Here is a 19,710-nt window from a genome sequence, read left to right on the forward strand (position 1 = left end):
CATTTTTTTTCTCATCACTGTAACGTAATTCAGATCTAAAAGGTACTAAAATGAGCTCATAAACTGGTGGAAATTTTTTTACTGTGCCTAATTATTTGGGATTCTGCCATCCTTTAGTTTGGTGAGCAGATTTTTATTTTTCCAGTGCAGTGGGCAGAGCTTAACCTGAGTTTGATTGGCTGATGGATAGATAACAGATGGCAACATTTTAATTGTTTTAATTTAATTGTAAGAATGCACAAGAAACACATATACGCCTTTAAAGCCTCTAAATCCTTTAAAATTCACAATGCAGCCATTTAAATGAAGCTACAGACGCTTAATAACAGTTCAGGACCATGAACAGCTCCTGATCTGATCCTCATTGTATTACTGCAGAGGTGAGAGCACAGCAATCGCAGAAAGAGCCATCAATCTCATAAATAATGCACATCCTATCCTAACTTTGCTCAATACAGCTTCATAAAACAAGCTGAAAACCAAAGCGCACACTGTAGGAAAGTATTTAGCAGATAAGAGCACTCTTTTGATAATCTTTTGGATAAGCTTTGATACGTTCGTCACGGTTTGTTTTGTCAAGGTACATATATCTTTTCGTGAAACACGTTACACAGTAAAAAGATTAAAGAGCAGAAGATAATCCATACCTGACATAGATTTTCTAAGAGGGAAAGTCATGTTGAGAGCGATGGCGGGATGCGATGGCGAGAGATGAGAGATAAGAGAATTACAGAACACAGCGCTGTAGATATGGAGAAGCCCTGCGATGTTGGGTTTCTTCGAGCAGGAAGATGTTTTCAAAGTTTTCAGCAGGTCAGGAGGGACCCGAGGAGAGCCGAGAAGCCACTGAGGCGGGGCCAGCCGCGTTCACAGAGCATTAATGGACATTAGTGACATGCCATTATGACTTCTAAAGCGCTCATTAAAGATTCATGGGCCAAGAGCTGGCTGTTGATCCGGCAGAGCGCAGGGCGTGTTGTTCACTAAACTGCAGCGACTCCGGGTCAAAACTGCAGAGAGCGGATCGAAGTGGACTTCCTCCTCCAGCCCCGCGCCGCTTCCTCTCACGTTACACATAAACGACTGTAAAGTGATCCTTTAATGTGCCGCGTAAACCAGTTACACAGGACCAGTTCGGCTCGCTCCGCGCTGATGCCCATCTGTGGATATGACAACAGCACTCGCACTGCCTCCTCCTCCTCCTTCTACTACTGTCAGCTGCTGCTTTAGATCTACAAAAGTGATGACACACCAAAGAACCCGCACTGTCCACGTTCATCTAGATTATCAACCTTTAAAATCTTTGTTTAATGTAGCAGCTGATGAGAGAATCATTCATACAGACCAATACAGACAGACAGGAGTCTGAAACATGCTGGTTTGACTAATAGATGAAGTGAAGGAATCACTATTTATAATTATAATTATAAATAAATGATCAGCTCACTTCAAGCCATTTCTATGGCTTGAAGTGAAAAAAATTAACCAGCATGTTTTAACATTTTGTGTGTATAAACACATTTCTTCTGAGTGCAAATGTGAAACTCGGGAGCAAAAAAAAGGGAATTGTGTGCACGCTAAAAAAAAAATATCTCTTGAGCTTCATTTTTCTCCTCTTGAGTGTTTATTTTCCCCTCAAATTCACAGTTCTGAATTACCTGCGGCTTTTGTTTTTGCTCGAGCGAGGCTTTTGCGCTCAAATTTTTGAAAGGGGTGGTTTTGACAGTTTATGGGCAGGGTCAGGGTCGCCTCCCTCAGCGAATGCTATTGGCTGATATCTCCACGGTTTGTGATATTTTGAATATTGTGAAATATTCTGTTCAGCGTGCACACAATTTCTTTTTTTGCTCCCGAGTTTTACATTTGTGCTCGCGAGAAGTTAATTTATTGATTAATTTTTTTTCACCTGGTATTTTTGCGACCCTGACTTTTGACATTGATGTGACGCCATACACTTTGCTACATTGATGAAAAACTATTTTTTGCTCAGATCACGATGGTTCACGTTCACAAATGTAAGTGTTCTGTATCTGTGTGTAATGTGAACAAATCTGTCCCTGAAACGCCTCACATGCGCACACTGATACCTGTATAAACGTCTCCTTCTTCACCAACAACAAAAAACCTCATATTAGAGAGACGACTCGTATCTTTATAAAGGGAAAAGGATGAGTTTGTTAGCAGCTCAAATGTGGAGCATCTTTTGCTGGAGTGGAGAGTAAACAGCTGGTCTGAGGTTCATTCTCAGGTGAAAAAAGGCCAGGCGGTTTGCTTTTGCTGTTTTTTGCAGCTATAGCTGCACAGCTGCACCAAGACAAAGTGTGGGTACGAGAGAGAAGCATGTAGCACTAATGCTAATGCATAAAAGCAAAAAGACGCATGAATTCTGATTTGACCGTTCACATTCACATCGCACGTCTATAGATTGGATGCGTATCTGATTTAGGACCACATATGAAAGTGACTCAAATCTGATTTGAAAAAATTGGCACATTCACACAACCATAAAAAAAAACAGGTATGAGCCACATTGAGCAAAAAAATCTGATTTAAATCACTTAAGCCAGGTAATGTGAACACCAATGTAAAACCAATGGTGCCTGTAAATATATCACTGTCAAGTACATTTTAGTGTACTGCCTCAGGTGCATCTCAAAAAAATGTAATATCATTGACAAGTTACTGTATTCTAGCAATCAAGAAGTAATTCAATAGTCCTGCTGGAAAATGAAAGTGATGGTTTGGAGAGACGTGTCATCTGCTGGTGTTGATCCACTGTGTTTTATTATCAAGTCTAAAGTCAGTGCAGTTTTGTTTTCCCACAAAATCTTACAGCACTTCATGCTTCCCTCTGCTACTGACACATTTTATGGAGATGCAGATTTCATTTTCCAGCAGGACTTGGCACACTGCCCACACTGCCAAAAGTACCAATTGGTCTTATATAATATTCTAATTTTCTGATTCACTGACTCTTGGGTTTTCATAATCACCAACAATAAAAGAAATAAAAGCTTAAAATAGATCACTCTGTGTATAATACATCTAAAGTGCTGGAGAAAATAAGAGATCACTTATAAATGATGATGTTGTTTGATTTTACCAAATTGAAAACCTCTGCAATTAATCAAAAGGAAGATGGATGATCACAAGCCATCAAATCAAGCTCAGCCGCATGATTTTTCCCACCAGGAGTAAAGGCATAAAGTTAACAAAAGCAGTGTGTAAGACTAGTGGAGGACAACATGATGCCAAGATGAATGTTGTGATTAAAAACCAGGGTTATTCCACCAAATACTGATTTCTTAACTCCTAAAACTTGATGAATATGAACTTGTGTTTTTTGCATTATTTAAAGCTATTTCTCATTTTCTGCAAATAAATGCTCTAAATAATAATATTTTTTTATGTGGAATTTGGGAGAAATGTGTCATTTATAGAATAAAACAACAATGTTCACTTAAACATAAACCTATAAATAGCAACTGAAGTGGCCTCTTTACTTCAGTAATTCAGTTCAAAATATGAAATCTCAGCTGAATGTTATGATATTGAACATTTCCTGAGATGCACCTGTACTTTGGGACGGAGATGTATCTGTAAAGAATCTTTCTTTTGACAGTGTAGTTGCTTGAATTATCGATACATGTAAGTGTCCCAATAAATTTGGCACTTCAATAAACAGGAAAACACAATAAAACAGCATAACTGAGTCTAAAATTCTGCTTTAAAAAGTTAGAAGTCATGTTGGAGATTTGGAGTAGCCCATAATTGCAGACTGACACACAAAGCCTGGATTAAAACCATGACTCCACCTCGGGTAAATCCCCCTGTGTCATATTTCCCTCTCCATGCCCTGTTTACTCTCCACCTCGTTCTCCAGCCATCTGACCTTTCAAGCCTTTAATAACTGCCACTACAACTGGGATTAGGAATACGAGTTGCAGGAGGGTCTTAAAGAGTCAAAGGTGGTCCGGTAAAACCCATTTGGGAGAACAGACAGTGACAAATGGAGTGTGTTCAGTCAGACTGAACGGTTTGTCCACCAGGGGACAATAGAGAGCTTTCTCAGGCATGACGAGAGAAGAGAGCGGGGTAAACTGCTGATAGGACAGGACAGTGCGGGACAGGAAGAACGCCTGTTACCCCCCCATGTTCTACAAGATCCTATCAGAGATCCTGTGTCATACGTCTCCGTCAGGACTGCATACTGAGATATCGGCTATTTACAACTAAACCACTCTAATTCTCAGATTTCTGCTTTATATCCGGATGCTGAGTCCACAGTTATCACACACACACACAAACATACACACAAACATATACACATACATACAGTACCAAACAAAAGTCTGGACATACCCTTTCATCCAGTGCTTTTCTTTATTTCTTTATTGAACGTATTTTCTACATTGTATAATAATATTTAGATAATAGATTTATGTAGTAAACAGTATAAAAGTGTTATTCCTCCACATTAATCCTCTGAACTAAACCTGATGAACTGAGATGGTGATTTGAGGTGATTTAATGACTTAAGAGCTGGAGCAACTATTGATCAGCACCTCCAGGAACTCCTTCTTTCAAGATGCTGAGAAAACTATTCCAGGTGACTCTCCCTCATGAAGACACTGAGATTAAAATACCAAGAGTGTGCAGATCTGTCCTCAAAGATAAATTTGATACTTAGAAGAATCTTAAATATAAAACATATTCTGTTTTTTTTTATGTACAGAATAATTCTGCATTTTTCTGTGTTCCTGTATAGTTTTAATATAGTCTTGAATATTAAATTTACAATCTAAAAATCATAAAAAGGAAAAAAAAAAAAAATATATATATATATATATATATGTGTGTGTGTATATATATATATATATATATATATATATATATATGTGTATATATATATATACACACACACACACACACATATATATAAATATATATGTATATATATATATATATATATATGTGTGTGTATATATATATATATATATATACACACACACTATGTATATATATATATATATATATATATATATATATATATATACACACATATATACACACACATACCATACCATACCATATACACACACACTGTACTAATGCTGCCTTTAAGTCATGCCAGTAATATATATATATATATATATATATATATATATATATATATATATATATATATATATATATATATATATATATATATATATAAAACCAAATATTGGTTATTTAGAAAAAAAAAGGCACTCTAATTCTCAGATTTCTGCTTTATATCCGGATGCTGAGTCCACAATTCGCACACATGCATACAGTACATTAATGCCAGCTTATGTTCAGTAAGCCTTTCATCAGGAAATACTATACTAGTGCTTCTGCTTCCTTCAATTTATGTCGGAAATATCATAGACATCCATTTATATGTTCCTAGCCTCTAAACTTACTATATTGCAGTTGAAAATCTGTAAGTGTTAGGGTTAAAACACTTTCATATTTGAAAATAAAACTTTAATAAAAAGTATATTAACAATTAGATTTTTAAGCAATCATTTTAGCACCAAAGCACCATAGAAGTGCTTGTTCCCACAGTGCTGTGTGCAAAGTAAACCCAATAGTAATCAAAGCTTTTGTTTAAAGCCTTAGGGTTTTATATTATATGTGCTCCTAACAGTAGAGTAAAAAAATACAACTAAATAAATAAATAATTTAGTAATGAAAATAATGTGATATACCATAAAAACATCAGAATCTTGAAAAATACTGTGGTATACATTTTTGATCATACCGCCCAGCACTAATACACATATCATCTCATATATATTATGTTTATTGTGTGCTAATCTAACTAGATTATTACAAGCAATTTTGGAGTGGATGGATGGTGTATTCAATTGTGTAAAAAATACAGCTCTGGAAACAATTAAGAGACCACTGCAGTTTCTGAATCAGTTTCTCTGATTTTGCTATTTATAGGTTTATGTTTGACTAAAATCAACATTGCCATTTTATTCTATAAATTACGGACAACATTTCTCCTAAATTCCAAATAAAAATATTGTCATTTAGAGCATTTATTTGCAGAAAATGAGAAATGGCTGAAATAACAGAAAAAAAAGATGCAGAGCTTTCAGACCTCAAATAATGCAAAGAAAACAAGTCAACATCATGTTTTCCTCCACCAGTCTTACACACTGCTTTTGGATAACTTTATGCCTTTACTCCTGGTGCAAAAATGTAAGCAGTTCAGCTTGGTTTGATGGTTTGTGATCAACTATCTTCCTCTTGATTACATTCCAGAGGTTTTTAATTTGGTAAAATCAAAGAAACTCATCATTTTTAAGTGGTTTCCTATTTTTTTATATGATTTATATGTATGATTTTGATGTAAAAAGCAGAACTAATCTTTTGTCATAATGCATGTCTTTATGTGACAACTGATTTATAGTACCAGAATGCTACACTGGCATCAGCAATGCAAAACTGCTGCCATATTAAAGCCCCTGCTCAGAACGAGGATCTGACAAAGACACCAGAAACGAGAAACACACAGAAGAAACGGTCTTTAACTGCAGCCTGTTCACTTTCACTGAGCCGCCGCTCCATTCCACACACACTTCTCCTGCGTGATGGCACTGCCAGGCCCTTTGCCACCTGCTGACACACACAGGCACACAGATGGCTACACTGATCCTCTCTCTTTACACCTCACAGCCTGGAATATCAGCAGCTCGCTGCCAGGAAAGCATGACATCATCTCAAATAGCAGCACAGCTCCAGCCTGCAACACACGCCGCCCGCCACTAGATGGTGCTGATGGTGTTAGAGGACCCTGTGCTTAAAAAAATTCCAGCGGTTGTTTTTTTATTCTTTTTTTTTTCTCTTGTGTAATTTCACATTCGCGTCCCCGCAGGGCAGAGATGTGTCATACTTCAGAGTCATATTTAAATATATCTGTGGATCAAAACCAGATTAGCATAAAGCGTGTAGTCACTGTCATATCAAAACAACTCAATTTATTTCTCTTTTTTTAATATACCAGGCAAAAGTTTGGACACGTCTTCTAATCCAATTATTATTATTTTTTTTCTACATTGTAAATGAATACTGTCATCCAGTCATCTAGACTATGAAGGAAAACATGAGGAATCGTGTAGTAAACTTACATTAAAACTTATCCTAAAAAAATCTCCTTATAAAAATTATCCTGTGCAACAGAAGTAACTTCTGCTATTCATTTTCTGGGGCTGTAGGAAAGTTCTTTAGTCCGCTTAATAACCGCACAGAACCCAATGTAACTAAAGCCCTATCCAGACAGGTTTGTTTATCAAGGGGATGTCTGCGAAACATATTTCACACTTCTACTCTTGCATCTGGACTGCAATTGAAAAAACAGGAGGACCAGTGAGTTTTTGGCTTTCTAGGACACATGACATCGAATTCAGTAGCTCCCCCATTTCCACTCGCTGTTGTGTTTATGCGGATCTCCATGGAAACACATGCCCAGAGCATAATTAGTGTGCGTGGCAGTGGACAAATAGCTATTTTATTAAACATTAGGTAACAAAGCTCAGAGGTGTGAGTACGGACATGACTAAAATTACCGGAGCACCACTGAGTTCAGTGAAAAACAGTAGATAATTCAACCTGTAATTTTCTCAGAGGACGTCTGAGAAAAACACAGATATTTTTGTTCTGGATGGGAATAAAATCACAGAGGGCCCCCCATAAAATTAACATTTCAGAAATAACAGATTTCGTTTGGTAAAGGAAAATGCGCACACTGACAACAAAAATCATATCGCTCCTCATCTGCTCGCTGGCATCTTAAACATGCCAGATTTAATCAATTTTCCACTTGATCAGAACACAGCTGTGCACACAGCTCAAACACTGACCCAAATAAATAAAATTAAATTAAATTAAATAATCAATATGTTTTTAAGCATCAGACAGTTGCAGGAGTGATGGGTCTTGTGTTGTCTGTAAAAAGAGGATGAATGAATGAATGGTACTGTCCTCATGCAGTCTCAAGAGCCGTGCTCATGCTGGTGTAAATGAGATCTACTGCTGCAGAGCACTGAACGCCAGTGCCATGGCAATGGCAGAGGTTGTCATAGAGACTGTGTCTATATATAAGAGGTAGAGGAGTGTGTGTGTGTGTGTGTGTGTGTCTGTCTGCTGGGGGAGGGGTGCATGGAGTAGAGAGAAGACCCCCGACCCATCCATCTATCCTCCTCCTCTCTCACACATTCCTCCCAGAATAGGATTTTACACCGTGCTGAATATGGATCTATGTTACATCATACAGACCCCTGATCTGATTGGTAAATCAATGCGAGTGAAAACCAAGTGATTATACAGCAATCAAGCATAAGATTATGACCACCTTCTTGTGTGTCTACACCCATTCCCCATTTTTTTGGCTACACTGAGCATACATCAAGCTTACATATATTATTTTCTATAATTACAGAGTGTAGTATTTTAGTTTCTCTATATACTAGTGCATCGCAAAAAAAATTATATCATTGGAAAGTTACTTTATTTCAGTAATTCAGTTCAAAATGTACAAACTCGATATTATATATATGTATTAAAAACCGAGTGATCTATTTTAGGTGTTTATTTATTTTATTGATGATGACAAAAAAAAAAAAAAATCAGTGTCTCAGGAAACTGTTTAATCCACTGTCCCACTCAGCTGTATATCCCACATCACTAGTGATGCCACAAAACAAGACAAGACTAGCACATGCCTCCTCTGACACATGTGAAGTCAGACTCCGCCTCTTTTTGAACTGCTGCTGATGCAGCATTGCTGAGTAGCATCACAGAGCATTCGGAGAAAAGCGCAGCGACTCGGTTCTGATACATCAGCTCACAGACGCCTTGTGCTGATCGACATCACCCTAGAAGAGATGAAGGGAAAGAGCAACATCTACCCACCCAGAGAAAGCAAGGCCAATTGTGCTCTCTCAGGGCTCTGGCAGCTGAAGGCAAGCTGCATAACCAGTATTCCAATCAGAAGTTAAACCTAAAGGTGCCACGTTTGACACACACACAAAAAAACTTTGTCATCTTCTCAGCTTAATAACTCAAGCATGCCTCAACACATCAGCATAAACCATATATAAGAGTAGAAAGAGCTAGAAAGAATTATTCCATTGTAAAAAACACAATATTAATAAACGCTCCGTCAAATTTTATTTCACAGTAACTTTGTGACATTTACTGCTTTTTTAACCCTTAGTTTTCAGTTCTAAAGTATAATCCAGTGAGCTCAGGTACCCCGCGGCTCTGTACACACAAGATCAGAGCCTGATATCAACGAATGGACTTGTAAGCAATGTTTTGAATCGAGTCGAATTTGCACTCGATTCGAGAACCGATTCCCTCAATGAGCCGACTCCACACTCAACCCATCAGTTAAGTTCCTCAAAGCATCCAAGGTCACGTCACACAGATCACATGATAATTCACAAAATGTCAGCGGATTTTAAAGTTTAATGTCGCCCAACCTCGAAGTAATAATTTTGGTATCGTGACATCACTGTTCATTCAGTTTGTGTCTAAGCACAATGTGAGTTTAAGAAATAAAACAGTTTTCCCAAAAAAACGAAAACAATTGGTAGTGCTTTTATAATTTATTTTAAACCAAGCAGAAATAAGGTTAATAGAAGGAATTTTCAGTAGAATACTCAATTGCTAAAATATTCCATAGCTGCAGCTCTAATGGACCATACTTCTCTACACATACTAGACAAGCTTTGTGTGTGTATTTGTGTATCTGTGTAAGCAATTTGTGCAACTTTAAGTAGCAAAATTCATCCATTAGAGGCACAGAAACTATAGGAAGTAAAGAAATAAAATAGTTCCCAGAGCAGTAATGAGGAATTTCAGGTATGGATCTCTTACTGATACCATGTCTGCATTTCGGACCATTTTTGAGAATTTGAGAGTGTAAAAACCTTATTAATAGCAGTAAACAGCACAAACAGAGCACAGCAGAGCTGAATGAGAACCAGGCCACATTTTGGAGGAAAGGAGGGATGAGCAGGTCTATCCATCATTAAGTCAATCCTGTCCCAATTATCCAGCAGCCCCGTCCCCGTTAGAGCGTCAGGCCATAACTATACCTCAGCAGGGGTGAGCTGGAGTGCACACTAAAGCTGGCAACTGGATCTAATGCCGTTCTCCACCAGACAACAGCGGCTATTTTCATTTCTCATCAAATCTCCAGCTCTCACATTTACCTTGAAGTAAAGTCTCTTTCATAGTCGCATCCCCGGTGGCATTTCAAACACAAGCAGAATAATTATAGAAGCTGCTGTCACATAGAGGAGACATCAAGCATCAAAAGTCTGGACTTTCCAGAAGAGAAGTGGATTAATTATGCAGTGCGTCACGGTCCGGTTCAGTACTGCTGCTGAACTGTTAGCTGTGGTCACAGCTGACCAATAACACAATTAAAACAATTATATACCTTCACTATCATTAAAACCTTGTATCTCTATTTAATGTCTATTTTTATTTTATTTTTGACAATACAAATCTGCAAGTTGTTTTTTATATTCTATTAAAGTTTCATGATAAACAGCCCAATAGAAATGCTCCAAAATGACTTGGAACAAAACCTTTTACATTGACTTTTACAGAAAGTCAGGAGGTTTTAATTTATTTTCCTCTAAAAGTTGAAATTTGCATCACAGCGATGTCCCATGACTTTTTTCATGTCAGGTTAAAGCGATCTGATGCTGAACTGATATGTGGGATATGCTGTCTTGTCTTGGCCTTGTCTTGAATGCTCGTCTTGTCTTTAATGCCTTTGTCTTTTCTTGTCTTGAATGATCTTGTCTTGAATGCTCGTCTTGTCTTGAAAGGTTTTGTCTCGTCGTGAATTGTCTCTTCTTGTCTTGAATGGTCTTGTGTCTCATCTTGTCTTGTCTTGGATGGTCTTGGTGCATCTTGTCTTGTCTTGGATGGTCTTGGTGCATCTTGTCTTGTCTTGAATGGTCTTACGTCTTGTCTTGAATCTCTCGTCTTGAAAGGTCTTGTCTTGTCTTGACTGGTCGCGTCTTATATAGTCTTGTCTTGTCTAAAATATTCTTATCTTGTCTTGAATGGTCTTGTCTCATCTTGAAAGGTCTTGTCTTGTCTTAAATAGTCTTGTCTTGTCTACAATAGTCTTGTCTTGTCTACAATAGTCTTGTCTTGTCTACAATAGTCTTATCTTGTCTTGAAAGGTCTTGTCTTGAAAGGTCTTGTCAATATTCCATCCATCTGGCACCCACTATCGGATCTTCTTATGTAACTCAAGTTGCTTTGCCATGAGCATGCTGACTCCCTCAAAAGACGTCAGTTCACGGAAATCTATCTATCTGCTATCTGCATTCGCTATTCCATGACTTTTGGCATGTCAGTGCAGACTTCTAGACTTCTACCTCGCCTCTGAATCTTTAACTCCCCCAGGTTAACAGTCACAGATGAGTGTGATTAGTGCACGGTGATGTGGATCAGGTGTTTTAGTGTAGGTCAGGAACCCAAACTCTGGGCCAGACTCGTGCACCCGTGCTCTCTTTGATGATGAGCGAGCAGCTCTGAAATGGTCCCCACAGTGCAGCTCCACGCTGGGGCCCACCTGACCTAAATGAGTAATCAAAGAGACTAGAGACTCACTGCTCTGATGCGCTTAGAGCCAGAGATGGAGCTGCAGCACCAGCCATACCTGTCAAGTTTTAGATTTAAAAATAAGGGATATTTTCCTCTGTCCGCTTAAAGCCGTCCCACCAGCCCAACGAAGGTTCAGTATCTCTTACATTTTAAAACAGGTTTACAAAAAATCTAAAATAACCACATGTGAACCACTTACACACTACAATTAGATTATCAGAATCTGAACATGGTGTGGACATTCCTACATATGTCATTCTTTTAATACAGCCAAATTAAAAACCATTTTCTATATCTTTTTTTTATTTAAGATGTCATGTATTTTTTGTAATAAATGCACTCTTTTATATGATATATTTTTTATTTATTTAATGGATTTAAAATTGAACAAAGAGTGCACAAATTCTGCAAAATGACTGTTGGTGACCTAAAAATGGTATTATGAGCTTTTACTAAAAGGACATGGACCAGATATATTCCATCAGTAAAAATTAGTCCTAAGGGGCCTACACAATAAATTTTAATTAATACTTCTTCCTTTTGATCACTCCACCCCTGATCAGTTCAGTTAATTTCGGTCCTCTCCACATTTCTAGTTAAACTGAGTCACAAGCTGTAATTTTTTTATTTTAAAAGGTTTAATCTGTGTGTTTTATTTCGGAGTATTTTTAAGCAGCTATCAGAAAAATCTCATCACAGTTTCCATGATTAGACTACCGTTACCTTTCTTTTAGAAAAATCGCTGCATGTATGTTTTAACATCAGCAGCTCCAACTAGCTGCCTGAACTCACAGCGAGGAGGGCGGGGCTTCCCCACACTGACCCTCCTTGCAAGCTGATTGGCTGTTTCTCCTGAAAGGCGGGACTTTCTCCTTGAACCGGCTCCACGATTGGTTAAGAGACACAGAGCGGTCAGTGCCCTGTATCCTCAATAATATATATTTTTTTATTTTAATAAAATACGGGAAATTTACGGGAAAATACTAATACGGGAGGACGGCGGGAAAGAGGAGTAAAATACGGTAGTTTCCCGGCCAAAACGGGAGACTTGACAGGTATGGCACCAGCCTCCCAGTACTGTTCACACCAGCGCTCTGCAGATTTAGGTATGCTGAGACTTTGGTCCCTGCAATATGTGCTCATTATGCTACAATACACTACTACTTATAATCTACCCAGAATTACTATCCTTTAACAATTTGAGAGGCCAGAGCTTCACTATATTCCCTAAACTCCATTTAATATATGATTCCTAATCTACCAAACATTCCCTTATACTATAATTTAATCTACACTACCCTTTATTCCCTGTTCTCCCTATGTTACCCAATGTCTTAACCTACCATGTACTTACATATACTCCCTCTACTACCCTATACCTCACCATACTTTGTTAACCTATACTTACATTTCTGTACTACACTATACTCCCTATACTACCCACTACTTGCTAAGGTATGACTTACTGCATATACTACCCTATACTACCTATAGTACCCTTTACTATCATACCGTACCCTATAACAGCCAATACTCTCCATACTAACCGAAACTATCCTGTACTACCTATATTATATACACCCATATACTACCACCTTAACTACCCTATACTCCATGTACTTACACATACTCGCCATACTATCTTGTAGTACTCTATACTCCCTATACTACCCACTACTTGTTTCACTATCTTGTACTGCATATACTGTCCTATACTACCTATAGTACCCTTTACTATCATATAGTACCCTATAACAGCCAATGCTCTCTATACAAACCTAAACTGTCCTGTACTACCTATAATATTATATACACCCATATACTACCACCTTAACTACCCTATACTCCATGTACTTACACATACTCGCCATACTATCTTGTACTACTCTATTCTCCCTATACTACCCACTACTTGTTACACTATCATGTACTGCATATACTGTCATATACTACCTATAGTACCCTATAACAGACAATACTCCGTACACTAGCCCTAACTATCCTGTACTATCTATAATACCATATACACTTACATACTACCTTAACTACTCTATACTACACTGTATTGCACTGTACTACCCTATACTACAAATTAATCTATACTGCCCTATACCATCCTACAGTACACTATACTACCCTATAGTACCCTTTACTATCCTACAGTACCCTAGACCAGGGATGGGCAACTTCCATGATGGAGAGGGCCACATTTTTTTCAGCATGACCATTGGAGGGCCACATGACCTCGCACTTCAAATAATTGAATATGAAAAACGCTACAAATGATTTTCAATAAGAACAAATTTTATATGAATTTATATCTGTATGTTTACAGCACCAACATTTATCAACAACTATTTTCTGCATATTAATGCATTTTAATACGGCAAAAGACAAACCGTTTGCTTAAAAAAAGTGAAAAAAGGAAGTCCTTCATATCAAAGAACAAAAAGTTTGCTTAAAAAAATGATTGCAAATACAGTAGTTCCTCTGTGTAAAATAAGTTCATTATAACAAGTCCTTCATAAGCAACAAGGACAAAACATTTGCTTAGAAAAGTGCAAAAGGCATTTGAACTCATTTATAACAAAGAACAAAAAAGATTTAAAAACTGATTGCAAATAGCTCATTCAATAATAGCAGAAAACTAGACCACAGAGGCCCAACATTTATTGAAGCTAATGAGAGAGCTGTGGTTTGGCCTGCTGGCTCACAATGGACTGGATGTCAATGTCAATTTTCGTGGTTGTTTGGCAGCGCCCTCTAGCGGTCAAAAGTAGAATTACGTTTTTTTTTATTTTTTTTTTTATTATGAAATTATGAAATTATTTTTGATCTATTCGCGGGCCGCACTGAGTGATGACGAGGGCCGCCAGTTGCCCATCCCTGCCCTAGACTATCCTATAGTACCCTTTACTATCCTACAGTACCCTTCACTATCCTACAGTACCCTATACTATCCTATAGTACCCTTTACTATCCTATAGCACCCTTCACTATCCTATAGTACCCTATACTATCCTATAGTACCCTACTGCCCTATAACAAGTACTTCATATACTAGCCTAAATTATCCTGTACTACCAATAATACCATATACACTCACATACTACCTTAACTACCCTATACCTCCCTGTTTTCCTTTCGCTACCCTATATTCCCAAAACTCTACCCTATACTATACAATGCTCCCTACTACTTATCCTATAATTTACTGTATATACTGCCCTGTACTATTCTACAGTACCCTATACTACGAAATAGTACTCTATAACAGCAAATACTCTGTATACTAGCCTAATCTATCCTGTACTACCTATACCCCATATATTACCATAGCTACCCTACACTACCCTATAATTCCCTGTATTGCACTACCCTATACTTCCCCGTTTTCCATACGTTACCCTATACTATCCAATACTCACTATACTACCCTGTAGTCCCTATACTGCCCAAATGTCCTTGAACTACCCTTTTCTTCATGTACTTACATATATTCCCTATACTACCTTACTCACCATACCATCCTGCACTACCATATAATCACCATACTATCCTGTACTACCCTATACTCCTTATACTACCCAGTACTAGTTGTAACATAATTTACTGCAAATGCCACCCTATGCTCCATTTACTACCCTATACTCTGTTTTACTTAAGAACAGTTGGCAAATGCTCAAAGCAGCATATAAGTAATGCGGATCAAATTAAGCAATAGGCTACTAAAGACAATATTAATTAAAGGTAGGAAGTCCAAGGTCTTTGGAGGTTGTGGCTGCTGTAAAAATATTGACTATACTCTTTTACGCTCCAAGACAAGACAAGACACCTGTGGCAGACGCTGCAGATCTGGAAACCGGCCCATGCTGGCCTTAGCTAGACTTTTAGCAGACCACAGCTATTTACTGTAAGTGCAATATAAATAATAGCTACAGCAATAGATCAGCACACACTGCTGCTCCAGACAGTAGGGTGGTTAGCTTTTTGACAATGGGAGGCTGCAGTAAAGAGGCTAATGAAAAAGAAGCAAGTCTTTAAAAGTTTATGAAGCGTTTTCACACAGTGTGGTAAACTGTCCACAGTGCTGTTCACTGCTTTTCAGGATGAAGCAACACAGAAGGTAAAAATCTAAATAAACCCAACAGGTGTAAACAAGGCATACGTCATTTAATACACGGTCATTATAATCCAGTCCAGCAGAAAAGCAGCTTCAGCTTCAGTATTGAAGGTTTGTGAATGAGGCCACATGAGCTTGGCGTGGTGAAGATAGCCCAGTTTCTGTTTCTGGGTTGCTGGTCTTACCCTACTTTACCATCGCATGTCCAAAAAGAGAGGCGAGCCGAGCAGGAACATCGAGACACACATTCACAGATACACACACACACACACACTCTCACAGAACGCAGCCCACTTATCACCACAACTCAACATAGTGTCAAGTATATGAGTGACTGGACTGTGACAAGTTTTGTAATTACGCCTCTTGGCCTAAATGGATTTCAAATAAAGAAATCAATATGCAACTGAAGTGAAGTCTTTCAGCTTTAACACAAACACTGCACTTAACACAAAAACTACCATTAACTGTTTAGAAATTACAGCAAAGTCGATAAATGACTTTCTGAAGTCTGGAGCCCATGGACATCACTGAAACTTCCCTCCATTGATATGCTCTGCACTGTGCTTTAAACTTTGGCCACTTTACCGTAACTTTCTGCTTGTTTGTCTATTTTTCAGTAAGTGACAAGCATGCTATTTTGCAGCACTTGATTTAATTTCAGGAGAAAATACACTGTCTTGCAAAAAACGGTCAAAAATGGTGACACACTAATATTTGGTTGGAGCGCCTTTATCTTTGATTGCTGCACACATTCACTGTGGCATTGTTTTCTATAAGCTTCTGCAATGTCACAAGATTTATTCCAATCCAGTCTTGCTGCATTAATTTTTCACCAAGATCTTGCAGCAGCATTGATGATGGTAGAGTCTGACCACTGCACAAAGCAGCTCTTCTCCATCCAGCTCATCCCAAAGATTCTCAATGAGGTTAAGATCTGGACTCTGTGGTGAACTCTCTCAATCCATGTGTGAAAATGATGATCTCATGCTCCCTGAACCCTGAACTCTTTCACAATTCCAGAATTCCCCATGAATCCTGTAATTATCATCTTGGAATATGGCTGTGCCATCAGGGAAGAAAAAATAAATACATTGATGGAATAATCTGGTCTATATTCAGTATATTCAGGTAGTCAGCTGACCTCATTCTTTCAGCACATACTGTTGCTGAACCTAGACCTGAAAAACTAACTAGAAAAATGATCTATTATCTATTAAACATGGTGGAGGCACTGTTATGGAATAAGCAATTATAGATGCCAATGGAACTGGATCATTGGTGTTCATTGGTGCTTTAACTGCAGAAATCTTCGAGATATAGAATGATTTTTCAAATGTGCATCTACAAATACACTGACATGTCAAAATTAATCATTAAGTGTTAGCTCATGAGACAAATTTTCCAATTAAAATAAAATCTAGTGTAATTCTTCTTTATTCAAATGCATCTTGATTAATTGATTTATTTAAATCCATTGACTTGTTATACATCGTGTAAATACTTTTTAAATTTACTAAAAGGTACTTGGCACCATGTCTCTCACAAAGTACATAGTGCACACTGACAGCAACAGCAAATCAAGTGCAATACAACTGTCTATCATTATGTAGAATTGCCTGAATAAGTCTATAATGTACTGAATGCTGTTCCTGGTCAGAAGTCAAGAACTGTTGAGAAGAACGGTTTCACTTACCATCAAATTACAGGCATTCTGCATCTAATAATAAGAGAATAGAGAGAGTTTTCTACAGAAAGAGGCGAGGGCAGCACTTAGGATAAGTAGTGTAGACTGGAGATGATCTAAGTGCTGCCCCGACCTCTCCCTGTATAAAGATGTGTTAAGCGTTATTATTATTATTATTATTATTATATGGCTTGTGGTAATAGACGCTGACTGAATCGTTTACTTGCTTCAGCTTGCATTTATTTACTCAGCTCAGTATTCTCTCAACACCGTCAGATCAGCTGTGGAATCGGCTCAGTTTAATCTGTCTAAATACTTTATCTCATACATGCCCACCCACAAATATACAGTACAGAGCATTATACGCATAAATATAAAACTGCCAAAAGTGGTTGGTGTGGCACAGTAGATAACACCACTGAATACCAGTGAGCTAGCACTTCATGTGGGAGACTGGGGTTCAATTCCCAATCTGGGTGAATATACTGCACTACACCAATAAGAATCCTTGGTCAAGACTCTAAACACTACATTGACCCAACTCTGTAATAAAAATAACTTTGTAAGTCACTCTGGAAAAGACCATCAGCTAAATGCCATACAATAGAAAAAAAAAATTACGTAACTGATGTCTGTTTAATTGCTACCAGACAAAGAAGAGTCCAAACAGAGTCCTAATGTTATGGTCATAATGCAACTGCAGAATCATGGTGCTGATGCATGTGGGTGTGCTAATAGAGCCTGAGCTGTTTTAACTGTTGATTAGTTGATCAATTATTAATCAATCAATTATTGTGAAAACGTACACCTGTTTAAATTTAAGTGGATAATATACATTGACACAGACAGAAAAACAGAATGTACTGTAAATATAAGCAGGTTGTGACCACAAAGAGTGTACAATACATTATAGATTTATTCATGTCCATTGCTAAATTACAAATGGCAGATGTTTAAATTGCACTTATTTGCTGCTGTTGTTATGAAGCAATGTGTAAAATTAAGTTATTAAGTATTTGGACAGTAGGTCAGTGGATTTTAATCAATTAATCTATTAATATGAATGATTCAGAAAGTGAAAACTTTCAGCTGATACCTCAGGGGACTGACTCCTTCAGAACGTCCCCACTTGCATAAGTTGTGAGGTGTTATCTTGTGAGCAAAGTTGAACACTAGCAAGCATGCTCACGGCAAGACTTTTATACTAAAGTCATCCAAACTATGAAGAAAAACATATGGCATTATTTATAAAACAAAAAAGTGTGAAAAATTAGAATACGTTTTATGTTTTGTATAGGCACCTTTTGCTTAGATCTGTTTTGCACATCTTGGCTGGATTTTCTCAGCCATCTTTATGAGATAGAGTCACCTGGAATTCAGGTTTTCAGTTAACAGCTGTGCTGAGCTTATCAAGAGTTAATTACTGAAATTTCTTGTCTTTTAATGTGTTTGAGAGCATCAGTTGTAAAGTTGTTTATTTGGGTAATGTTCTTATCCAGATTATGGCAAGAAACTCAACTAAAAGTGAAAAAGAAATGACTAAGAAATGAAGGTCAGTCAATACGAAAAAAATCAAGAATTTTTAAAGTATTCTCAAGCGCAGTCGCAAAGACCATCAAAAATGTTATGATGAAACTGGCTCTCATCAGAACTGCCACAGGAAAGGAAGAACAAGAGTTTCCTCTGTTGTACAGGATAAGTTAATCAGAGTTATCAGCCTCAGAAACCGCAAGTTAACAGCTGCCCAGATAAGAGCCCCTAAATGATTCACAGAGTATTTTGGTTTGTTTAACACTTTTAAGTTACTACATGATTCCTTATGTGTTTCTTCATAGTCTGCTGTTCTGTAGTCATGGTAATGTACAAAAATGTGAACAAGTATAAAGAAACAGTGACTAAAAAGTCAAAATCTGTAACCATTCTTAGTAAACAAACAACAATGCTAACAGAAACATTGAGCTATACGTATAAAGACACACAGAAACACAGAAGAACAATAGGATGAGCTTTAGTAGAAGGTCAGGTAAGCAGGTAAGACACCCTTTAGACCCACTAGCCAGCTGTCAAGCACCTTCCCATCAACCCCCGCGACTGCACCATGACCCAGGACCATGCTTAGCAACCGCAACGCTCCACACTCAAAAATCACAGCTGGAATCACAGCAACTTCCCCCTCAGCACTGTAAAATAATACAGACCGAGAGGCTTGTGCGAGCCGTCTGATTAA

The 19,710-nt window shown here is 37.7% G+C and overlaps 1 protein-coding gene across 6 annotated transcripts in view; it reads right to left on the reverse strand.

Annotated features, from left to right (window-relative positions):
- fgf13a (fibroblast growth factor 13a) overlaps positions 1–19,710 on the reverse strand; it is a 231,941-nt gene that overhangs the window by 71,507 nt on the left and 140,724 nt on the right. The window contains exon 1 of one of the 6 annotated variants that reach the window (XM_007254386.4): positions 648–907. The exons of the other annotated variants lie outside the window; for them this stretch is intronic. Coding sequence (XP_007254448.3) covers positions 648–678 — 31 coding nt within the window. The 5' untranslated portion in view covers positions 679–907. Of the gene's footprint in view, positions 1–647; positions 908–19,710 lie in introns of those variants that run through there. 6 annotated transcript variants of the gene reach the window in all.

Source organism: Astyanax mexicanus, chromosome 10 (genome assembly GCF_023375975.1).
Source record: "Astyanax mexicanus isolate ESR-SI-001 chromosome 10, AstMex3_surface, whole genome shotgun sequence".
In the NCBI taxonomy this organism is placed as follows: domain Eukaryota; kingdom Metazoa; phylum Chordata; class Actinopteri; order Characiformes; family Acestrorhamphidae; genus Astyanax; species Astyanax mexicanus.